This window comes from Eurytemora carolleeae, unplaced genomic scaffold, assembly GCF_000591075.1.
Source record: "Eurytemora carolleeae unplaced genomic scaffold, Eaff_2.0 scaffold465, whole genome shotgun sequence".
Lineage (NCBI taxonomy): Eukaryota > Metazoa > Arthropoda > Copepoda > Calanoida > Temoridae > Eurytemora > Eurytemora carolleeae.
In genome coordinates, this window is record NW_019396612.1 from 98640 (window position 1) to 124394 (window position 25755).

A 25755-nucleotide genomic window follows, 5' to 3' on the forward strand; every position below is an offset into this window, starting at 1 on the left:
AAAACCATACTTTGATTTGATTGAAATCTATGATTTTAAAGCCATATTGGATCCCATGGCTCGGTTTTTTATCAAGACAGTTATTTTAATCGTTCAGTTAGCAGACATGAACAAAATTTCAGTTTTCTCAACTTTTTTTTGTTTGGGGGGGGGGCAGANAAATCCCCCCCCCCCCCCCTCCACACTGTGTATCTGAGAAATGGTTTTCTAGTGCGCTAACGCTGAATGTGATTTCAGCGCGGTAAACGTTTCAAACTTCAAGGACCATTTACTAGGAATCAATTTAATCAATCAATCAATCTCATCTAAATTCGATAAATCAATTAATCAATCTAAATCTAAATTTGATTCAGCATTAAACTGAAGTCTGATCAATCAATTCTAAATCTTAATCTAGATTTGATCAATCGTTAACCGAAGTCTAAAATTGATAAATCATTCAATCTAAATCTGAATCTAGATTTAATAATTCAATTAATTTAAATCTAAATTTGATCAACCAAACAATCAATCCAAATCGAAATCGACTCCTTCTTCAATAAATCAAACAATAAACTTACAAAATATGTACAATGTACATATCGAATATTCATTCTACTTGAATGTTTGTTTGTTACAAATTTGAAACGGCTAAACCAAACAGCCTAGATTGAAATTCTTCCGAGCTAGAACTAGATTCTAAATTAAAGAATTGATTTATTTGTTGTTAGTTTGTGAGTTTTCCTCTGATAGCCTGTACTACACCTGTATTCACTGTAGGAAACAGTTTAAACATCCTCCAACACTGCTAGGAACATTATTACGATGTTTAGTAAAATTTAATAAGTGTATTGTGTATAAACCAAAAAGTTGTCGGATTTTATTAAAAAAAAATCGTGGATTTTTGAAATTTAATGGAAATCAAATTTTGTCGGAGGCAAATCTTTGAAAGTTTAATCATCCATTAAACTTCTCTGGGGCCATTTGACCTTGTTTACAAATTTGAATAAAGTTAACAATTGGCAGATCCTTAAACATTGCATTACAATGAGTACTTTTTACACAAACTTTATTCCCCACCTTAGTTTTATTCACAAAAGAGCTCAGAGTTCATCTGATACAAATCACACAAAAGTAATCCTTCCAGCCCTCACCACTCATCTGTTTTTAGAAATAATTTTTTTAGGATTTTTTTAGAAGCAACATTTATAACGTAAATATGTAGATCCACTCAGTTTAGTTTTCTTTAATAAATACGTTTTTAACTTCTTTTAACTGGTTCACAATGTCAACAAGTAATGATTTGGTTTGGTTTAGAACATATGAAATCCCATGCTGTGAGAAGATTTTTCTGTAGTCTCTGTGATTACAAGGTAAAAATATTTTTGTTATCTAAAAAATGGGAAATTTTTTGTTGTTTATTGTTTTAAGGAACCAGTTTCTAGTCTCCTACACTAATTCTTCTGATATCTTTGCTACCTGATGGTGTAAACCTTTGATATTTCAAATTTGACCATTTGATTTTGCAGTATTCATCATCAGAAAAAGCATATCTTTACAACATAAAGTTTCATCACAATTTCTAAAAGTTTGTTGATTTTGGGAATGGAAGGAGTGAGTTATGACTTCTATTATCTACATTACTTATCAATCTAATGTTTATATTTTCTCCGACAAATTTTTAAAAATTTAACAATTTTTCAGAATTCAGTGTTGCAGTGGACAAAATCTCACATGAGACAGCACAAGGTTGGAATACAAAATACATTTGGAAACAAACAGCAAAATTTTTTTTTTTTTTTAAAACGACTTAGAATTTTTACTTTTGATTTAAAGGGACTGTAAGTGTGGACTTTTCAGCTTTTAGCGTCTCTCCTAATAATTTTCAGTGTGCAACAATAGAAGTTCATAGCTATTTAACCAATATATTGTTTATACGCCACCTCATACACAGAATAATCAAGTCCAGTCTTTAGTTTTAGAGTTTTTTCTTGATCATCATCAAGCTCTGAAGCTTAATTATAAACTTAATTAGCATGGCATATCTTTATAAAGTGGGATGAATGGTAAAATGGTGTGACCAGATAAAGTTATTTGACAGAATACATTAAAATCCAATATTTCAAAATGTGATCTCTGGTGAAATGTTACGACCAGATAAAAGGATTTTAAGCATTAAGCATTATATGAGAACTTTATAAAAGCTTAAAACATCTGGTTCAAAGGGCACATGAGAATAATTTGCGAAATACAATGGTGTCCCTAGCTTTCTAATGTAAATCTTACATTTGATGGTGATTATGGTTTTCTCGCGCGCTGATCCAAATGTCTTCTGTTTGGGTTTTATCAAGTTTCAAGTTCTCCGTGTGTCAGTATAATTTCAGTATGATAATTATTGAAATATCAGTAGTATTCACCTTATGGAATTGATCTAGATACAGTCCCTCCAGATAAACAGTAGAACGTAGTACAGAAACGATATGTACAGTTATTCTCAGATTCTTTCTGCCTGCATTAAAATTATTGTTAATCTAACATGTAACACAAGTTAGATTTAAGATTTAAACAATATCTGGTAGATTTTCTAGACTAGCTGTGTGCTGTAGATCAGCGTGAGATCCCGCTAGATCACCGTGAGATCTTTGTTTAAAATTTGACATGGAGTGTATTTGGTAAAGATATCTCGTATCAATTCTGTTCCGAATCTAAAGATCAATTAGTTGAAATCACGTTTCAACATCAATTATTTTCTTCAAATGAATACATTTCAATAAGTTCTGTTTATTGACCTGCTATTGTTAGTGAGACAACCCTAGCCTCATTTGGAGCATCAAGAACTCCGGATTATACTCTGATCCCTCTTGATGATCGACTGGATCAGACAACTGCAATATAATTAATGAATCAAATGCTTTTATATGATCTCAGAACAAAGTTTTGAAAACTATTTTGTACCTTGAATGTTATTTGAACAACGGATCACTTCTTGAGATAGGAAAAGGGAGTCTTAATGATCTTGATCTCCCATGATCATCGGCAACACGAGTGAAAGCTTGGGATAAATATTACATGTTTTACAGTTTTAACATTTAAAGTATTACATGTTGAACAGTTTTAACATTTAAAATATTACATGTTTAACAGTTTTAACATTTAAATATTACATGTTTAACAGTTTTAGCATTTAAAATATTACATGTTTAACATGTTTAAAATGTGCCATTATTATTTTCCCTTTAAAATGCTTGCTAAAAATCTGGTTTACATTATATATTAGATTTTTTTTAAAATACAGAATAAAATTACATCTTGATATTCTTTAAACTTGAAGATTGACAGGATTAAAGGGAATGTTCTTGATTATTTAATCATCCTGCATAGATAGTTCTTCACTGGATCACACTGGTTCAGCCCTCTTCTTTCAGGCTGTAGTTTATCCTAAAATTTTACAGCAAGCGGTATTTTAAGTGACTATCCATACAATGATGGCAATGCCTTATTCACAGCGGTACCTTTAAAATCTTTTTCGGATAAAAAACGTGGAAGCTATTTTTGTTGATAGGTTTAATAGCTTTTCCTGTAGTAGAAATGCGAAAACTACTTTTTACAGAAACCACAATTGAAAATATTATATTATAAAAATTGAAATCTAATTCATACTTGATCAGGTAAAGTTTTTAAGAGTATCTTTGCGAATCGGGTATTGCCAATTTCCCTTGGAAGGTCAATAGAAATTACGGTTACAGTCCCTTTAATTCCTATTTTTTCTAGGTTACAAATATCAAACTAGTCCCTGTTCTTCCCAATAGAAGTAATGCAGATGAGGATTGTTTTGTCCTTGTACCGAAGGAAACTTGGATTGTTGATTTTTATTCACCTTTGCGAAAAATCAGTTATGTTCTTTCAATGTTTTAAAATTCCTTTTCCTAAAATGCTTTCAACAGAAAAAATAAAATTTGAAGGTTTTTATGACAACATCGCGCCCCAGGTACATTCAGCCAAACCTTTTTCAATCATTTCGTTGATGTCGGAATCTTTTTTTGATGCAAATTTTCTCAAATATTGCTTTCTAGGAAGAATAAGAAAAGTAACTATTATGTTTTGTGGGACACCTCTTATGAATGATCCACAATCCTTGTTGTCTGTAGAATACTGTCCCTAAGGGTCCAAAGTCTAAGGTATCCAAGGATACCTTTGGAATTCAAGATATAGATATGATAGCATCAAGACCAGAGGTTTGCAGGTAAACTGAAATGACGATCGAATTTTGATAGAGACAAATATTTGAAATTTTGATGATTCTTAAACCTTCCCTGGGCTCCCTAGATGTCCCACAAAAAATTTGGGACCGATCGGTTCAGCCGTTTTGACGTTTATTGGATACAAACAAACAAACAGACAAACAAACAGACAGACAAACAAGCCAAATTTATATTTAAATAATTAAGTACGAAATTCTCTAATTTTCTAATCTCTTTCTTATTAAAAATTACAATTACTTAATTATATTTCTTTTGTTTTATTTAGAAACTTTCTGAGATGTGCTGTCTGTGATTTTTCTACTAAAGGTAAGTTTCTTCTGCAAAAACTTTCATCCATTTTTATTTTTACTATCTCAAAAATATTGATGATATTGATATATGACTGTTTTTCTTTCTAAATTAACAGCACTCGTTTTATCATACATTGGTATGTGATTATATCAATACAATGAAGACGACTTTCGATTTAAATTTTGATTTATGTCAAGCTGTTAAGCAACATGGATACACATTAGCTGAGATGTCAATAGGAGCTGTCAATTAATAAAGGTTACTTTGATTACTTGTAAACTTGTATTTCGAAAAAAAGCGTGTTAACAATTCAAACTTAATAAAAAGTCGTCTTAATTGTATTGATATTATCGCCTACCATTGTACTTTAATAGCTATTTAATAAGTCTTTAGGATTTCTGTTTCCTAGAATTGAATATACATCCCTAAAGGCAGATTTGATTTGATTTAATTTAATTTGCTACAGAAATGTATTATTGAATACTTTTATGTAATTTAAATGCAAGTTTCATAACCTATCGGCAATTCGATAATATCTTGATTACATTATTCTTTGGACTTTTTTATTTTCCGATATTAAAACGAAAAAAGTCATTAAGGGTTCCAAAGTGAATTTTATTTCGGCACTTAAATGCTGATCGACAATCGTGACACAGGGCACTGTCCCTAAAAAATTGCTATATTTTAGTTCGGAGGAATTTGATGAGGCATCTGAACATGCATCGGCTCAGGCAGAAGCAGTATGAGGAGGGGGAAATAAGGGTGAGTGGGATTTTTTGACCTCAAAAATTCAGTTTTTTGGAGATTGTCATTTTCAGAGGAAAAGTAAATTTTTAGAGATGGTTTTGTCTAGGTCATGTAATTTTTCTCAGACAACCATTTTTTAAAACCCATTAGTGACGAGACCAGTAACTATTAGTGAAGTTGTTTTAGAAGGATCTTGTCAAAACAAAACTTGATTGTACTCATGAAAAAATGATAATTCAATTAAATTTTTGAATTTTTTTTTGTACAGGGTGACCTGTAAAACATAAAAATCTAAAAAACTTTGGTAATTCATAATTATTTAATTATCTTCAAAACTTTACTTTTCATGTTTTAGTTATTTAGATCTTTAAAGAAGATTCCAAAAACATCTTTATTTTTTTTCTAGCAAAAAAATTGACAATTTTATAGATTCAAAACTAAATTACAGAATGTTCTTTTGGGATTTCCGAATTCAAAATCTTGTTTTTTTTGGTTTTTTAAAATTGAAAATAAAATAAAAGACCCAATTTTGAAGTTACGTCAAATATAAAATATGTTTTGAAAACAGTAAATCTTAAGGAAAGCGCAGGAAAAGACAAGACAACATTTAGTTTAAGAAAAAAGGCACTTTAAAGAAAAAAACCTCACCCGGTCAAAATTGACCTTCTCGTCACTAATGGGTTAAGAGAAGGGCTGATTTCATAAAGAATGTCATTTTTCTGATCGAGAGAAGGTGATTTTCATAAGAAAGGGTCATTTTCAACAAAGAAGATAATTATTTTTATTTTATTTTGTTCAGGGGAGGTGATCTTTCCTAGAAAAGTTATATTTTTCTTAAATGTTATAATATTTCATTTTGTTTAGGAGATTAAGATGTCTGTCGTATGTCCTGTGAACCCTCCTGTTAACATTAGCAATGGGCCAGATTCAAATTATAGCAAGTATGTATTGTAATTTTTTATGAAACTTAAAGAGCCCGTGCCGTTCATTTGTTTAGACTTTGTTAAAAAAAATATTAGTTTTGTTTTAAAATAAAACACAATAAGAAATTTGAATAATTTTTTCTGGGGTTTAATACTTTTCCCCAATCATATATTCTCATTTAATGTAAATTTCTGGCATATTGGGGAATTATTTTTAAAAAAGGGGAGGGGCTTTTTTTGATGAGGAGAGAGAGAGAAATGATGTTAAAAAAATAAATGTAAATATATTAGCTACGTTCCTTCTGACATCTTCACAAGCCGCAGCGTTCGCCCCCCTCCCCTGTTTCAGCCTTCAGCGCCTCGAAAGGCCAAACCTAATCTTAAATGTACATGTGTAGTGGAAAATTTCCGGTTGGGAAATCGCGACATGAGAAAAGGCCTTGGGATAGTATCCAACACCTATAAATGATTTATCCAGGATGCAGTCTCTGCTGGGTGGGGATGAAGATGATGAGTGGACAAGACAACCTATGTCAGATGAAGAGCTGGCGCTAATGCCGCGTCTTATTCCTGAAAATGTCCGCTACGCCTGCGGGATGAAGGATTGCAAATATATCACTATAGATGAGGTAATGTTAAAATACATGGCAGGGTTGCGCTTAAAGGGTCAGAATTTAAAGGGTTTGTACCGTTATAAACGGAATTCCAAGTGAGTGTAGATTTACAGCGGTGTCTGCCAGATTCACTGAACCTTCCTCTAATATTAAAACATACAAATATCCATTGCTTTCTTTTTAAAAATTGTTAATTGTTTTGTTCATTGACTGATTGATATTATTAAGGTGATGCTGCAGTATCATATTCAAGCTCTCCACGCAGATTGTTCTGTATATACTTGTCCACACTGCAGTGATGTAACTATACCTCTGGATGCAATCAGGTTATACTGATTTTTTTTTATTTACAGGGATTGTTCCCTAAACTACACATAACGCCCCAATTTAGAAAAACATCTAATCCAGAATAGTAAATAATTTTGTGGTTGTAAACTTTGTGTTATAGTGGATTATGTTAATTTTATAAATGTTGTGTGGCAATTTTCTCTAAAGAAGTGTTTTAACGCCTTGATGCATGAAAACTATATTCAAGATTTTACCTTGTTTATTTTTATCTTTTAGAGATAATATAAGAACCAAAATGTTTCCAAAACATCAGCTATATTATGCGCAATGCGCATTCTCAATCCGGCAAAACATCCCCATATTACACTTCTTTGATATGAAGCTTCTTGTTTATGAGACTGTAAGGCTAACTGCAATGATCCTCCAGATTAAGATATTCATGCCCAAGGGCACCCCAAATCAGGCATTGCCATCTTTTCTTGGAGGTCCACGTAAAATTACGACTTAAGTTTAAAGTTATTAATAACTAGAGATAAGATTGAAAAGTAATCTTAATTATTAATTTTTAAATCCTCTGTTCTTTTTTTAAGTTCTTGTTTATTAAGTTTCCATCTACGATGTCACGGCGAGCTGCTGTTCAAGTGCGGTAACTGTGCGCATTACCACTGGCAAAAGCGCACAGCTGAGAAGCATGCCGCGCATCAACATCCAGATAAAAAGCTTTTTGTCAGGTAATTTCCACTTATTTTAGATAAATCATTTGATTTTTTTTACACTTTGCCAACCCTGAAAAAAAACTACCCCAAACGAACCAACTTAATCCGCAAAACTAGAAAAAGTTTAAATTATGACATTTACTTCTAATAATCACTATGATATTTTGATGTGTAACAAAATTTGCATATTGGTTTGGGTGTTTATTTTATGTTGATAAAATTAATTTCCCTCATTCGGAGTTTTAAAACTTAATTTGTACAAAATTATTTGTATATTATAGTTTTTTTTTATATTTTATATTTTGAATTTTGGTTTTTCTCCGATTATATATTCCATATGAAGTATGAGACACGTAAAACCTAGGATGATCATTTTAGGTACTTTTAAACTGTTTGAGAAGAAGTTTCTCTGCCTGAGTCTTTTGATCCTAAACTTACTAGTTTCTTAATTCAAATTAGAGCTAGGATGTATATGTATAGTATTCACCCGTCTACTAGCCGATGATGAAAATTATTTCTAGGGCTGACTACGAAAGTAGATCTAAAATCAATTAATAAATGGGGGGGGGGGGTGAATAAAAATTGAACATGAAAAGCCTTTTTTAAATTTTTTTTATTCAGTTTATTCTAAAATTTTCCCGATTCAGCTAAAAAAAGAAATTGGCGCTCCGCACAGAGCCATACCAAACGTCTAAAAAAATTTCAAACAGCAGCCGGGGAAATGATTTTAAATAAATATACGTTGTAACAGATTCGTAAATTTTTTGTTTTTGATTTTTGGACGTGTCACTGATTTTTATAAATGCAGAAATGTTCGCGCTGAAGAGGAGGAGAAGAAAGAGACGAAGAAGAAGAAAAAGAAAGAGACTGTTCCCAGTAAAGCTGAACCTGTTCAACTCTCATACCTTCCCTTTAAATGCGGAATCTGTGATTATAGTGCAGAGGTATTTTCATCAAACTCTTCACATTATTTTTATTTTTAATTTTTTCATTGGAACCTGTAGAAATTAGAGACGCTAACTTAATCCTGATCACTTAATCTGAGTATCCAATGTACACACTTTTGGTTTTATTCTTAATCCTCTTTTTTGGACACCCCTACCTTATAAAAGTTACGTTTGATAACAACTACAGATACAATGCTATATCGATTGGACTAATATCCGATTGAACAAAAGTCAGCTGGTCACAAGCCGGCTTTTAGATTTAAACAAATAAAAATTCAATCATGTTAATATGAACTTATTAAAAAACGTATTTTATCACTTTTGAAGTCTACAATCATTTTGAACGTTAGTCTTAATAAACATTAATCCATATCTTACGTTCGTTCAATCGATCATTAGTTCAATTAATATGACACCATCAACACCAGAAATGCGCAAAATTTAATGAATAAACATTGTCTCTTTAAATATTTTAATTAATACAGACTGTCTCTTTAAATATTTTAATAAATACAGACTGTCTCTTTAAATATTGTAATGAATACAGACTGTCCTCTTTAAATAATTTAATAAATACAGACTGTCTCTTCAAATATTTTAATAAATACAGACTGTCTCTTTAAATATTGTAATGAATACAGACTGTCTCTTTATATATTTTAATAAATACAGACGGACTCTTCAAATATTTTAATAAAGACAGACTGTCTCTTCAAATATTTTAATAAATACAGACTGTCTCTTTAAATATTTTAATAAATACAGAAAGTCTCTTTAAATATTTTAATAAATACAGACTGTCTCTTTATATATTTTAATAAATACAGACTGTCCTCTTTAAATATTTTAATAAATACAGACTGTCTCTTTAAATATTTTAATTAATACAGACAGTCTCTTTATATATTTTGATAAATACAGACAGTCTCTTTATATATTTTAATAAATACAGACAGTCTCTTTATATATTTTAATAAATACAGACAATCTCTTTATATATTTTAAACAGTCTCTTTATATATTTTAATAAATACAGACAATCTCTTTATATATTTTAATAAATACAGACAGTCTCTTTATATATTTTAATAAATACAGACTGTCTCTTTAAATATTTTAATAAATACAGACAGTCTCTTCATATATTTTAATATATACAGACAGTCTCTTTAAACATTTTAATAAATACAGACTGTCTCTTTAAATATTTTAATAAATACAGATTGTCTCTTTAAATATTTTTTATAAATACAGACAGTCTCTTTAAATATTTTAATAAATACAAACTGTCTCTTTAAATATTTTAATAATACAGACAGTCTCTTTAAATATTTACTTTTGTACATATTTCGTTGCAATTGGCATTTTTTTATTAAACGATTTGAAAATTTTTAATAGTTACGTTTATTTAATGAAAAAAGCTTAGCTCTCAGAATATATTCTAAAAAGCTAAATTTTTTACGTGCATCGTGTATCCCTAATAGACGTCCACGCTGTGCAATGTGCATCCCCACAGGGCCATAATTTAGTGCATCCTCAAAAGAATATTTTTTTTGGTGTACTGCTTTGTCCTCTTGGCAACAGATAATGTTTGTAGATGTTGCAAGCTAATAAAACATAAACATAAAAAATTCAATATTTCACCATTTTGTTTTACTTCAGGTTGTTGGGGATATATTAGAACACTGTACAACTGTACACGAGCTAAATCATCAGTACAAATGTGCTTTCTGTACATTTTCCAGTAATAACAAGGTACAATTTTTTTCAATATCGTTTACTCTAATTGTGGATCCTCTTTTTATTCTCGGAATTTTTTGTCTATTTCGAAGAATTTTGATAATAAAATTAAAAATTCTGAAAAGCATTTTGAGTGAAGTAGCGCTTAAAAACTTCCCTGGGATCATGAGAGTTCCCACAAAAAAATTGGACTAAATTTTTTCATTTTTGTTAAAAAAGATAAACTTAATGTTTTTGTTATTTCTAGGTTGATATAGAGAAACATTTTCCTGAAGCTCACAAATTATTCAACCCTACTGTACTCAAGATGTACTTCGTAGACCCTAGTACATGTACTCAGGTACTTATTAATATTTAAGATTGGTTACCCATTAATACTTTTACTCGGGTACTCATTAATACTTGAGATTGGTTACCTATTAATACTTTTACTCAGGTACTTATTAATACTTGTGCTCAGATACTCATTGATACTTGTGCTACTCGAAGGTACTCAAAATATCTTGTACTCTGGTAATCATAATATCTTGTACTGTTACTTATTTTTTAACAATTTGTTTTTTAAATGAAAAATTTTGAGAAGAGCAGTGGATTTTTTCTCCGACCGTTGTATCTTTTTTTTATCTAATCATACACCTGTTTTCTGTTCTTCTCTTTTAGATCTACGCATTCTAATCTCTTGTAGACAAGGCAAAAAAAGGCATTTTTACACATATTTCTGATTCATACTATTATTAAATTTGATATCTTGGCTCCTGAAATATCATATTAAACTGGTACTTATCAATACTTGTACTCAGGTACTAATATTTTGTACTCCGGTACTCATAATATCTTGTACTCAGGTACTCATAATATCTTGAACTCAGGTACTAATCATATCTTGTACTCAGGTAATAATAATATCTTGTACTCAGGTACTCATAATATCTTGTACTCAGGTACTCATTGTATCTTGTACTTTGGTACTCATTGTATCTTGTACTTTGGTACTCATTGTATCTTGTACTCAGGTACTCTAATAATAACAATAACAAAAATGATAATAATAATAATGATAAACCTGTGATAAGGACGCTGATTCTGCCACTGCTAGAAAACCCCTGTGGAGTCGAGAAATGGAAGGACTCAAACACATCAGGTAAACTTTAGATTAAAGGGACTGTGTGTCAGATAAGTATTGAATTCAAAGATGGAGTTTTGTTCAAATGAAGACGACTTCCATATCAATGGGGCACAGATTGTAGGTTTGTCAATTATCAAATAAATGAAATCATCAATGGAATTTTTATCAGAAACCAAATGACTGCGTGAAAAAAGGAATAAGGAAAGTAATATCAATGACATAAAGTGATTAAAACAATGACTTTAAAGAGGCTTTTTAACATTATCCTTGGAAACTTTAGGTCGGAGAGGAGCGCCGACCCCTACTTCACTTAATGACGGGTTGTCTTTTAATAATAATAATAATAACATGGTCAAGTTGCGATCAGGGTTATTTAAAAATAAAAATGCATTGTTTTGTAATATGGGATATCATTTCCTCAAGATAAAGTTAAAGTAAGGTAAACTTTAGATCAAGTTTAAAATTATTACCTAAAAAAATGTATTATTAAAAAATGTAATCTGAGGGATTAGCAACCTTTTTTACTCAGAGGGGGAAATGTAACCATTTATTCAAGTCACATAACTTGACAGTGTTACGGAACTGGGCTGCAACGTAGTATGTACTTGTATACTATCTTGTCTTTTTACAGTGCACAATTATCTTCTTGTTTAATAATGGGAAATGATTTCCGAGGAATTCCTGGACTGAAAAATTATTCCGGATTTATTCCGGATTATTATGAACTAAAGTTAAACATTTTGAGCTTTCAAATAAAACTAAGTATAGTGGGGGTTGAAATAAAAAAATGGAATGATATTTTTCTTCTGAACCTAAACCTAGTGGAGTCACTAATAAACTTACATGTCTAGGGGTTTATTGTTTGATGAAAACTCTCCTGAACCTAGTAGAATCACTAATAAACCTAGTAGAGTCACTTATTAATCTATTTGTCTAGGGGTATATTGTATGATGAAAACTCTCTTGAACCTAGTAGAATCACTAATAAACCTAGTAGAGTCACTTATTAACCTATTTGTCTAGGGGTATATTGTATGATGAAAACTCTCCTGAGCCTAGTGGAGTTACAAATAAACCTAGTAGAGTCACTTATTAATCTATTTGTCTAGGGGTATATTGTATGATGAAAACTCTCCTGAACCTAGTGGAGTCACTAAGAAACCTGGTAGAGTCACTAATAAACCTAGTGGAGTCACTAATAAACCTAGTAAAGTCACTTATTAATCTATTTGTCTAGGGGTATATTGTATGATGAAAACTCTCCAGAACCTAAACCAAGTGGAGTAAGAAAACCTAAACGAGAGAAGTTCGAGCTTAACATTGATACGGTAAGTTTTACTCGGAACATAAAGGGTTAACCACAAAGGATGTAACTTCAGAGACGACTGTACAGATTTATATCTTCTGTTTATATTTATTATTCTCTGTGCAATCTTTCTTTGCCTTTTATCATAAAATAAGCTAGTATAAGATTATGTACAAGGAAGGAGACTTAATTTAACCTTGGAAAGGTCAGATTTGAAGAGTTTCAGGTCGTCTTTACAGTCTCATTCTTTGTGGGTAACCCTGTAAGTATGCCATTCTATAGTTCGGAAGAACTCCCTAGCTTCGTTTTCATCAGAAATGTACTGTGATCGCTCCCAGACCTTAATTTGTTTTCTCTAACTGCAGTACACTCACTAGTTAATATTTCTTTCTTGTATAAACAAACATTTGTTAGGTTTACGCTGATGGTATAGCTCGGCTAGATCAAGGAGCTATTGGACAATCCCTGGTTTCTTGATTTGATTTGATTTGCTTGAAATAAGAAATAGAAAACTTTTATTTTATTTTTTAATAGCTCACATCAAACTAGACTAAACTCCTTTTATTGAACAGCTGTTGATTAGAACAACAATGTTTTCTCATACTTGTGCATGTAAAATGTAGAGAAGCTACGAGGTCACATAGTCGTACCAGTAACATTCTCCCTCTCCCTAGTTTGCAGTGAACTTGAGTACACAAGGGAAATAGAATTCACAAATGATTTGATTTTATTTGATCTGAATCTTCAATGTCTGACTTTTAACTCTTCATTTGCTATACAATATGGTTTTATAGAATTAACATGAAAATGTTTTAGATCAAAAAGGAACCGGAAATGGATTCAACTTTGACAAAACAGAAAGCAGAATTCATTACGGCCAAACAGGAAATAGAATCTGGTCCAACCAAACAGGAAATAGATTTCTATCCGATGCAATGCAGGGTTTGCGAGGTATTTACATTTGTTCTCTCTAATCTTTTCACGATTTTGTAAAAGCCTAATTTTTTTTCCAAGATGATCAAACTAAAAAATGTTTTATTTTTTTCACTTATCTTTTTTTCATTCCTTTTTGAAATAAAATAATAGTAAGTTTACTTATAGTTTTAAATTTCTAAAGTTGGGCGTCCCTAAAACTCTGATTGATTAGTTAATTTGATTTATTTGATTGATTGATTTGATTGATTTGATTGATATGATTGATTTGATTGATTTGATTGATTTGTTTGATTTGATTGATTTGATTGATTTGATTGATTTGATTGATTTGATTGATTTGATTGATTTGATTGATTGATTGATTTGATTGATTTGATTGATTTGATTGATTTGATTGATTGATTGATTTAATTTATTTGATTGATTTGATTGATTTGATTGATTTGATTGATTTGATTGATTTGATTGATTTGATTGATTTGATTGATTGATTGATTGATTGATTTGATTGATTTGATTGATTTTATTGATTTTATTGATTTTATTGATTTGATTGATTTGATTGATTTGATTGATGTATTATTAGAGTTTTGATTGATTGATTGAATGTTGGGAGAATAAATGTATTTATGAAAATATAAAATAAAAATGATGAATGTGTGTATTTCCTCTAGGTTGATAAAAAGAATATTTCTGGATTAAAACTTCATATTAAACTAGTTCATCTTAAACAGGTCAGCATATTCTACATTAATTTACAACTTAATTATTCTCTTAAAAATTTAATGTAAAATAAGAGTTGGTATTTGTTGAACCAATACAAATATTATACTTGAGTCCGAATTTGAGCCGCGTCTCAAATCTGCCAAAAATCGGTTTCAAATCTTGTAAAATTGAATGCAATTTTAAGTGGAACCAGCCATATTTGAGCTGCGTCTCAAATTCTTTAAATTAAATTAAATTAAATTAAATTTAAAACAGTATTAAAAAGTGAGCCAATCTCAAATCTTAATTCAAATCTCGAGAAAATTTATGTTGGATAATACATTTTTATAAAAACTATTGAAAAAGATTAGATTTTTAAAGGTAAAATATTTAGCCCGAATATTAGGATGCTTTTTGAAGAAAAATTTAAAAATACTTGTCTTTTTAAAAGTTTTGAATCAAAAGTTAAAATTTTAAAAAGCGTGGGGGGGGGAATGACCGTTAAGAAAAAAAAATTTCCATGTTTTGGTGTTATTGTTATAGCCAGCATCTTGTTTAGGGGAAATACCATTGTCTGAACTGTGATATAACGGCGAACCTCAAACAATCAATTATTAGTCATGTCAAGAAATTTCACTCTTCCCTACAAGATAAAGAAGGTAATACATCTGAAATAGAAAATTGTTAAACCTAAACCTATCATCAATAAAGAAATGGTTTAAAAATTCTAATCAAGTTTATGATTAATTAATTAAATTAAGCAACTAAATTACTAAATTAGGAAAAACTTTGATTTTTTTAATCTTTGGACAAAAATCATTTATTATTATTTTTAACAATCCTTTCAGAAACTCTTTGAATTACCTTTATCTCATTCTTCGATCACAACTAAAAGTCTTAAAAGAGGGGTGTATACTGTATATTTTCTAGAATCACCCTCCCCCCGAGAGGGGGGGGGGGTAAAAAATCAAAATACAACTTCTAACATTATTTCCGATACTTACCCAAAAATGCAATGATTTTCTCCGATTCAGCGAAAAATTAAATGTGCAGGAAAATATACACCCCTGTCTCAAAAGCTTGAATGTTCAAAAAGAAATGAAAAACTGATTCCTATCTCTAATACATGAATTGTATATCTCTCTAGGAGAGGGTTGGGAGGAAAGAAACGAGGATCCAGAAACTTTTACCCAGGTATTCAAACCATTCAAACAATATCAGTAGTTTCTTTCCAATCCATTAAAGGGACTGTAAGCGTAATTTTAAATGTCCTTTCATACAAAAATTTACTGTACCTTTGAACTCCCCGCAACCTAATCTATCAAAAACACACCGAAAGCTTGGCTCTGTGGACGAGTTTGAAACCTTATCTATCAAAGATGTGGAGGCTAACGTCCTTTTTCTGACTGGAAAAGTGTTTATTTTTGCGAATTTTTACATTGGTTCTTGTAGGCAAGAAATGCGCTTGGCACTTTGGCAGAGATACCACGAATGAAAAAATTAAGAAATGAAAAACATAAATTTCTCATTCATACTTGATCAGACAAAGCTTTTAAGGACACCAAAATAAATCGAACGAACAATGTTAAAGTAATGCGGAATTATTAGATCGACTTGGCGACCTTGTAACTCCTCTGGTTAGATCTTACAGTTACCCCAGCAGGGATTAAAGCAAGCTTTTCTGGTTGGATATTTTTTGTTAATTATGCTAGGAGAGCCGTTCAGGTTTTAATCTAATTAAAATGAAATCTACCTTTGTAAAGTGTCTCAAGTGCAGAACATTTGCCTTAGTTATCTTCTCACCTTGACCATGAAATTCTGTAACAAAACTTATACCGAGTCCGGACAAAAGACGACATTTATAATATTCTATGTTTAGGAGTATTGGCGTGACGAGTGGAATATTCCCACTGTATCAGAACGACGGACTCTCCTTCAACCCTTCTCAATACAGATTCAAAGTGTTGAGAGTTTAAACATTAAACGTGAACCTACAGAATCATCCACTGGAGAAATGTCGGATTCGGGTCCTTCGGCCAAAAAGCCGAAACTTATGAAGCGTGGCCGGAAGCGGAAGCCGGCGGAAGAAGTGGCTGACGATGGGGACGAAGAAGGTAATGAAACTTCTTGTTGGATGTTTCAGCGAATTTATTACAAATTTCATGTTTCTTTTAAAAATTTTCTTTCAACGTTTAATTTTTTAGGCTTTATAGGTGCGAATACAGCTAAAATGCCCCTGATCGAATCTTATTCTTCTATCCCCGCGGACCCCCTGGTCCATGAAATGTCTGCTAGGCCCCTGGAGATGTCTCCGTTTGAAAAAACTCAAAGTTTCATGTGCTCCTTCTGTCCTAAGCGTTCACAGTGCTTAGAAAGACTGAGGTAAATAATATCTTGTAAAAAAAATACTCCCCTTTCATAATCATTTTACCATTTTGAAACTGGGCGAAAAATAAATTATGTTTTGGGTTATATGTTAAAAAAAATGGGTAACGCCCTGCCGGACGATTTCCAATTTGAAGATNTTATTTTTCAGAATTAATATTTTTGATATATTAAATTAAACTTTTTGATATATCACTTCAAATAATTTTCAGAAAGAGGGGAAGGGGATGATTTTTCTAGAAATTATACACCCCTGTTTTTCCCCAACTTTATTTTAAAAGAAATATTGCGAATATTTATAAACTTAATATTTAGGAAACACCATGAAGAATCTCACTCTAAACTTGGATTTGAATACAGAGAACTTTCCCGGGACCAAGTTGTACACATTATTACCAGGCAGCTCAGCTTTATCAAATCTATCTATGCAACTTTTTATTTATGCAACCATTATTTTATTAAAGGGACCGTTCACTTATTTGGGCAACTTGATGGTAAACTGAATAGCCTATTAGCTATTCATTGGTATTAGCCTTACTTTTTAAAGATAACTTAAATTAGCAACCGTGGCAAATAAAAACATCTTCAAATTAATAGCAAAAAGAAGAACTTTTTTGGAATTTTTTTTGGTAAAAGAATTATTTCAAGGCTCTACTCATTCTAACATCACTGAAGGGAACTGGAAGGGGGGTGTGTTTTTTATGTTCAATTGAACTTAAAATAAATAAGCTGAATGTTTGCACAGTGATCAAACCAACTACGGGGCTGCTTTTGAATACAAGTGTTTCTACTGCCAGGTAAATTATTGTATGGGTTTATATTCTTTAGAATTCCTCCCCCCCCCCTTGAACTATTTTCGTTAGAGCTGAGGTCAGATAAATAAATAAAGAAAAGTATTTAACTATGAACTTCTAGCTTAATTTTAAAAGAAATCTTTTTGCTTCTATTAATACTGAACAAATCTGCAAGATAAAACATTGAAAATAAATGAAAATATTTTTAATGAAAATAATATTTCAGGAGACTGGAGATATTCAGCATCTCAGGGTTCATACAGACACACAACACAGCGGACAAACATTTAGGGTTACAAAATGTCAGAATAAGGTAATATTTTAGAGTTTAAAGCGTCTTATGTCCGATTCAAGTGATTTGGAAATGAAAGGTCACTTGAAATTACGTCGAAACTCCCTTTATCATATTGTTCCTTGTGTTTCTATATTGTACATTGTAAACTGTGTAGAGTGTGATGTAGACTGCAGTTTGTATATTGTAGTGTAGAGTTTAGTGTGTTTAGTGCTGAGTATAGAGTGTATACTGTATAGTGTAGTTTAGAGTTTAGCCTATTCAGTGCTGAGTATAGAATGTATACTGTATAGTGTAGTGTAGAGTTTAGCCTGTTCAGTGCTGAATATAGAGTGTATACTGTATAGTGTAGTTTAGAGTTTAGCCTGTTCAGTGCTGAGTATAGAGTGTATACTGTATAGTGTAGTTTAGAGTTTAGCCTGTTCAGTGCTGAGTATAGAGTGTATACTGTATAGTGTAGTTTAGAGGTTAGCCTGTTCAGTGCTGAGTATAGAGTGTATACTGTATAGTGTAGTGTAGTAGTTTAGCATGTTCAGTGCTGAGTATAGAGTGTATACTGTATAGTGTAGTGTAGTAGTTTAGCGTGTTCAGTGCTGAGTATAGAGTGTATACTGTATATTGTAATGTAGAGTTTAGCCTGTTTAGTGCTGAGTATAGAGTGTATACAGTATAGTGTAGTTTAGAGTTTAGCTTGTTCAGTGCTGAGTATAGAGTGTATACTGTATAGTGTAGTGTAGTAGTTTAGCATGTTCAGTGCTGAGAATAGAGTGTATAGTGTATAGTGTAGAGTGTAGAGTGTAGAGTGTAGAGTGTAGAGTGTAGAGTGTAGAGTGTAGAGTGTAGAGTGTAGAGTGTAGAGTGTAGAGTGTAATAGAGTCTAGAGTCTAGAGTCTAGAGTCTAGAGTCTAGAGTCTAGAGTCTAGAGTGCAGAGTGCAGAGTGCAGAGTGCAGAGTCTAGAGTCTAGAGTTAAGTTTGTCGATTGTTGATAAGTATGATTACTACAATGTTATCCCATATCGGGGGGCTTTCAGATTTAACCTATTAATTCTTTTTATTACTAGGGAGTGTCTGGGTATCTTGAATGCACACTGTGTGGACATCTAAGCCCCGGATTCGAAAAATCAAAACAAAAAGCACATTTCCATGAAGAGCATCCGTTCCAGGTAAAATAGTTCTCTTTTTTATCTTCCCCTTTTTCACCCCCCCCCCCCTCTTCTAATATAATCATCCCACATTTCCTCACTCTCATTTTTTTTTTATTTTGATTAATTTATTTTATTGAATAAAAACCTTTGTATAGACTGAAGTGACCTGCAGTAAGTATATGTTCAAGCATAAGCTAGGCCCAGATGCATTTACAAGCAGTCAACAAGCTTTTAAGGTTAGTTTACTTAAAGCTGGTGTAACTAGAATTAGAATAGAATCATCTCAATCTCAAGTTGTTTAATACTTGGAAGTGTACTGATTGATTAATTGTCGACAGAGTGATTATTGTTTGATTGACTGATCATATTTGTCAGATTGATTTGATGAATTTTTTAATTTTAAAATTGATTAATTGATTAACTTGATTTCCTTGACGTGGAAGGGAGGGCGTTCTTTTGCCGGAAGTTTCATGCTACATTGATTGATTGATCGTCGAATAGTTTTGATTGGTCGATTGATCATTGATGTCAGTGATGTGGATTGTTTGGTAAATTGATTGATTGATAATTGATTGATTGATTGATTGGTTGATTGATTGATTGATTGATGTATGTGACTTAGAAGGGATAGAATTAACGTGCCCCATTGTTATTGATAAATCTGATGTCTGTGACGTGGAAGGGGCATAGTTCACGTGTCCGAAGGTACAAAGTTCACGTGTCTGAAGGTTGATGATTGATTGATTTATTCTAGATTTAAGTTCACGTGCCCCAAGGCTGATGACTGATTAATTGATCGATTGATCGATTGATTAGTTTGATGTTGGTGACGTGGAAGAGATATAGTTCACTTGTCGGAAAGTTGTTGAATGTTTGATTATTTGATTTTTTGATTGAGTGCTTGATTGATTGATTTATTAATTCATTTATTGATGAATTGATTAGTTTGATGTCCGCGACGTGGAAGGCAAAGAGTTCATGTGCCCGAAGGTTGATGATTGATTGATTAATTAATGATTGATTAATGATTTATTTATGATTTATTCATGATTGATTAGTTTAATGAAAATTTGATTAATTGATTGGTTGCTTAGTTTGATGTCCGTGACGTGGAAGGTATGGAGTTCACATGCCCGAAGGTTGATGAATGTTCCTTCTCCACTAAATCTCTCTCTCAGATGAATAATCATCTCAGGAAACACACGAGGTTGGCATCTTTTATTTATTTTATTTTAAGCTTTAATAAAAATTACAGGTCTTTTGGTGCGTTTATGTTTTATAGGTTTAATTTTAAACCTAACCAAGAATAAATTTAACTTTGTTTCTAAGTAAAATTATTTGAATCCCATTTTTAAAATATTTATAATCATGTTTATTGTTCAGTATTCATCTAGACCTGTAAACTCTTAAACATTTACTCCAAATTTTGCATCTTTGAACTACCTATGGACTATTTGGCAGAAAACTCCTATCTAAGCTAATTTGGGTGAGAGGGGGGATGGGGATGGGGATGGGTTGAGAAAGGATCAATTGCATATTTACAATTTGTTATGTTATGTGTCTAGAACCTATAAATGTGGACATTGTGGTAAGACTCTGCCTGATAGTTCAGAGTTCCACCGGCATTCAGCTCTTTCACACGGAGATAAGATACCTGATCTTGTCAAGGACCCAGAGGTAAATATATTCAGCTCTTTCACACGGAGATAAGATACTTGATCTTGTCAAGGACCCAGGAGATAAGATACCTGATCTTGTCAAGGACCCAGAGGTAAATATTCAGCTCTTTCACATGGAGATAAGATACCTGATCTTGTCAAGGAGCCAGAGGTAATTATGGACATTGGACAAACTGGTATTGAATGGATTGGTTTATAATTATTGTCGTCTTTATTGGTCTTTTAAAGGAAGTGTTCGCGAAAAATGAAAGGGGGTATGGACTTAATGCGAGAAAAAAGTGCTTTTGATCGCTACTAATCTTACTTCTATCTATTGCGTCTATAAGGAGAAAATTTTTACTTTTGATTAATTATTCTATTATTCATTAAAAGGAAACTGGTCAATGGAGATCCATTGGCAAGCTATCCCAAGAAATCATTATTGTCTAAAATTCTAGAATCAATAACTCTTTAAACATACGGAGGATTGTAATGTAATTTCAACATTATTTGCAAGTTTTTCCATTTTCTGAATAGTTCTTACCTTTTACCCTAAAATCATTTATTTTTTTATAATCTGTTAAAAAAAATCTTTGAACATACTGGGGATTAAAGTAATTTAATTGTAATAGTTGAACCCGAGAAGATTGATTTTTGTAAATAAGAGCCTGTCAAAAAGAAGAAGTTTTCATAAAAAAGTAAAAGGGGTTCGTTAAAGTGAACAGATGGGTCAATCTGCTAAATATCCACGAGATGATTTAAAGAATGATCATTGTAAGAGGATTAGAAGATATACATATAACCCTTAATAAAGTATGGCTCAATGCTAGGCTGAAGCTGAGTATGAGGCTCTGAAAGGTATCCTGGAGTACGGTATACAGAGACACCTAGAGAAGAAGAAGCAGAAGGTGGCAGATCTTCTAAACCAGACTACTACATTACCTAGGTTGGTTGGTTGGTTGGTTGGTTGGTTGGTTGGTTGGTTGGTTGGTTGGTTGGTTGGTTGGTTGGTTGGTTGGTTGGTTGGTTGGTTGGTTGGTTGGTTGGTTGGTTGGTTGGTTGGTTGGTTGGTTGGTTGGTTGGTTGGTTGGTTGGTTGGTCGGTCGGTCGGTCGGTCGGTCGGTTAGTTGATTGGTCTGTTAATTGGTCAATTGATTGATTGATTAATCAATTTTTTAATTGGTTTATTGATTAAGTGATTGAGTGATTGAGTGATTGATGTACGTTGATTGTTGATGTATATTGATGTACATTGTATAAGTTGACTGTTAGGAAGAGTATGGGTCTAGGCATCAAGGCTGGACTAGTAGATGATTTGTTGATTGATCTTTATTATTGATGGATTGATTGATTGATGTATATTGTATAGGTTGACTGCAAGGAAGAGTATGGGTCCAGGTAGTAAGGCTGGACCAGGAGATGTGTGCAGAAATATTGCCAGGAAATCAACAGGAGCTCAGGTTTAATTAATCATACAATATCTATCAAAACTATCTAGCTTTCTCCTTATCTATCTATCTGATATATTTCATTTATCTATAATCTACATATATCTATTTGTATCCTATCTACATTATGTATTTTTATCTGTATTTGCCTGTATTTGTTTATATCTTTTTGTTTATGTTTCTATCTATCTATCTATCCTAGGCTAAGTATTGGAAAGAAACAAGATTAAAAGACCCCTACTCATTCTATCTTGTTCCACAGCAACCAATATATCGAAAGCAAGTTAACACGAAAATGGCGATAGGTAAAAATATATTTTACATACAGTTAGAATCAGAAAACTGTAGAATAGGAAGACACCATTAATGCATGATACATTAGTGTCTTTGATGTTGTAAAAAAGAAAATAGTTTGATGAGTGACTTATAAAATCACTTAGCTTGGGAAATGAATCTGTATCATGTACAGTGTACACTGTATAGTGTACACAGTACACTGTACTATGTTCAATGTACACACTAAACAATTGCTGTGTCAATGTTTATTGGACTATTTAAAAACTTAACTAGAGTCTAAAGTTTAAGTTTAAGTGTTTAATTCAAACAAATGCCTCTAGTGTTTCTGCAAGTCACTCAAGTAGATAAACTACAATTAAAAATACTCAATTTTTACAAAGAAAATTATGGATATTTCCATTGTGAATAGGACATGCCACTCCAACAATGGAGGGCCTCTTAAAGTTAAGTGTACAATTCCTTTAACCTTTAATATCTCAGGTGGAGGGACTGAGATTACGCTTGACGTTGAGAAGATGTCTAAGATAGTAAACCTTGACGCCGTTCTTGTTCTCAACGATTGCGTCAAAGTCAGTTTGAACAGAGAAGAGCTTGATCTCTGAGAGAGGTGTTAAACGCAGAAAATGCGTCATAATTTAGATTCTTTCATTGTCAGTTTTAGTTGGAGAAGGTTAGATCTCAAATACAGACTGAGTCAAAAAAGTGCCTTTTTTAAAGCAACATTTTTAGCATATGGTAATTTTACAATGTTTCGGAATATTGTTTTAATTTTTTTAGCTCACATGGTACCACAAAAAATCCCCAAAACTTTTTTCTTCTCAAACATAGAAGTGTAGAAAAGAGAAATTGTGTTAATGAAAAAATTTTATTTTATCCTAAAATTTCATAAAAATCTAACTTATGGAAATGTAAAATAATTATAGGAAAACAAATTTTTGAAAAATGAAAAAAATATTCCGAAATATTGCTTAAATACAATGCACAAGAAATTCAGCGAAAAAATATTGGTTTAAAAAAGACGACGCGAATCGCAATTTTTTTTCTCACCCTGTAGACTATTGATGCACAAATTTCGTTTACAATCCAGTCTGTTTGATTTGTGTTAATCAAGGGTTTACATTTTTTCTTGAACAATCATCAATTATAATTAAAATGTATTATGTTTTTTATCTCAGAATTTATTGGAGGGAAATCAAGTTTTGAGTTACACGAGTTGAAAGTTGATGAGATGCATAAAGATGATATGAGTGTAAACCCATGATTCAAATTATGCTTAAAGGTCTTGAAATTTTCAGATCATACAACACTTGTGAACTTGACAGTTTACATTGTATGCTAACGCGTCAAAAAATTCAGAGTACATTTACAGTACACAACATTTTTATATCTTTATTACACTGTACTGGATGCAGTACAGTGTACACTGTACAGTTTGGTGTAAATGTATGCAAATAGGAAACACAAGTGCTATTGTGCCTCTTCAGCTGATTGAAAACAAGTTAAATGTTCTGCTAGTAAAATACCAGTAAACCAACGTGTGATAATTGTTTAAAAATTTTCGTAATTGATAATACAATGTTTGTAGCAAAGGATGCCTTTGGTTTGTAGGATTAGGAATGAATAATAGAATTTCTAAATGACAGAGAAAGAGATTTTAATTGTATGAAAACATAACAAATTTTGAGATAAATTTGTCAACACTTACTTTTAACTCTATATTGTGTCCAATGTCCAGAGACAAAAATGTAAAATTTTTCTCTAATTTATAAAATTATTCGAATTATTTTTTATTTTTTGGTTATTTGTGCAGCAAATTATTTACGCATATGTAGGATTATGCCAACCAATAATTACAATGATTATTAAATTATAAAACAACGAAATATATATATATGTTTCGTACAGCCGGCCAAACGGCTATTGGGCTGAAATTTTTTGTGGACACTCATGGGTGGCCCGCGGGTGTTATATGCCAAAAACAATCGAAATTTTTTTTCTCCAATTTTTTTTAAGTTATTTTTTCCACGGGCAATGCCGGGCCCTTCAGCTAGTGATAATTAAGTGAATAATTTCAAAGTTTCTCAATGCAGTAAAGTTCGAAATTTGTTTCTTGGAAAGTTGAGTCTTTAATCATGATTTGTCTATTCATATACATACTTCAAGCAACGTTTTATTTTGTATTTACTAAAGCATTGTCACCATTAATTGATCTTAAAATCCATTATAATTGTGTATTTCGTGCATTTGGGGTTCATTAAGTTATTAAATAATTATTTTCAAAAAAATCTTATCTTACTGTTATCGGAAAACGTTCTTATCTCACCTTAATTTCACCACTTTGCGTACATTCAATTATAAGCGTTAAATACATGTGAAAATAAAATTGGGAGTTTTTTGTAACATTTGGTGGATTTATGGTTTTACGGGCTGGTTTCTTGCAAGGTTTTTGTATAGCGAGAGAGGATTAACTAATGCGTTGGTTAATGTTGATATCGGAGTGATAAGTTTGTTAGTAGTTGATGGAGTTGATCCAAACCTAGTAATATTTCTCCATATTCATAATATATTAAAATTAAATAGGTAACATATTCCCAGCCATCTAACTATTTATCTATTATGACTTATAGCACGAATGCTACAAGTAACCACCCCTCCTGGCAACTCTCTTGCCTTCTTCCGGAGTGCTTGGGTCACAGAGTTAGCATGACATATGCATTGTGCTATGATACTGTTACATAAAATCGTTCATATATGAGAGAAAGATGAATTGATCAATTTTCAGACAAAATGGAATTTTCAACCCTTGAAGAGCTTTTGGTGAAGCTCGTGTGTTCTGTTGAATTTCCAGTCAATCAATCAAATTCAGAGACTGGTGATCAATTAAATGTTGGATCAATTAAGCTAACTGGTCTTGATCACAGATTGGGTAAATTCATTATCCATCAAATGGTTTAAAGTAAACAGATATGTGCATGATAAGTTTATTATTTTTTTATTATTAAATTGATTTCTGTCTTGTGTTCAAAAACATTTTTGATATTGTGACAACACGAAACTTTAAAGTTGCAGCCATTTTAAGAAAGAACATATTTTATAATTAATATTTTCAAACGTGCGGCGATTTATATGCATTTTTATTACACTTGGCTTTTTGG

The 25755-nt window shown here is 31.7% G+C and overlaps 1 protein-coding gene and 1 long non-coding RNA gene across 2 annotated transcripts; one reads left to right on the forward strand and one right to left on the reverse strand.

The window, feature by feature from the left end:
• Positions 1 to 713: 713 nt before the first annotated feature.
• Positions 714 to 23348, forward strand: LOC111706289 (uncharacterized). The gene is made up of 33 exons (XM_023479123.1): positions 714 to 791; positions 1297 to 1352; positions 1684 to 1728; positions 3751 to 3828; positions 4128 to 4222; positions 4507 to 4547; positions 5221 to 5294; positions 6144 to 6220; positions 6681 to 6831; positions 7045 to 7142; positions 7710 to 7835; positions 8629 to 8764; positions 10430 to 10522; positions 10755 to 10847; positions 11581 to 11648; positions 12871 to 12961; positions 13756 to 13890; positions 14550 to 14609; positions 15140 to 15239; positions 15728 to 15774; positions 16460 to 16694; positions 16785 to 16962; positions 17281 to 17364; positions 17711 to 17762; positions 17986 to 18072; positions 19114 to 19215; positions 19353 to 19433; positions 20292 to 20404; positions 20763 to 20874; positions 21686 to 21801; positions 22225 to 22315; positions 22506 to 22608; positions 23081 to 23348. The coding sequence occupies exons 2-33, from the start codon at positions 1302 to 1304 to the stop codon at positions 23200 to 23202; spliced, it is 3135 nt and encodes a 1044-aa protein (XP_023334891.1). The 5' UTR covers positions 714 to 791; positions 1297 to 1301; the 3' UTR covers positions 23203 to 23348.
• On the reverse strand, positions 1762 to 3083 carry LOC111706290 (uncharacterized). Its single transcript, XR_002766199.1, has 3 exons — positions 2935 to 3083; positions 2769 to 2864; positions 1762 to 2488 (listed from the first exon to the last, which is right to left on the reverse strand). It is a non-coding gene; the product is annotated as an uncharacterized LOC111706290 (long non-coding RNA).
• Positions 23349 to 25755: the final 2407 nt, after the last annotated feature.

What these genes read in the sequence shown, in the direction of transcription:
- LOC111706289 (XM_023479123.1), top strand. Translation starts at nt 1,302, where the DNA reads ATGAAATCCCATGCTGTGAGAAGATTTTTCTGTAGTCTCTGTGATTAC. An exon ending in ATGAGGAGGGGGAAATAAGG is followed by an intron (nt 5,295 to 6,143) that starts GTGAGTGGGATT and finishes CATTTTGTTTAG; the next exon opens with GAGATTAAGATGTCTGTCGT. An exon ending in TCTGTGATTATAGTGCAGAG is followed by an intron (nt 8,765 to 10,429) that starts GTATTTTCATCA and finishes GTTTTACTTCAG; the next exon opens with GTTGTTGGGGATATATTAGA.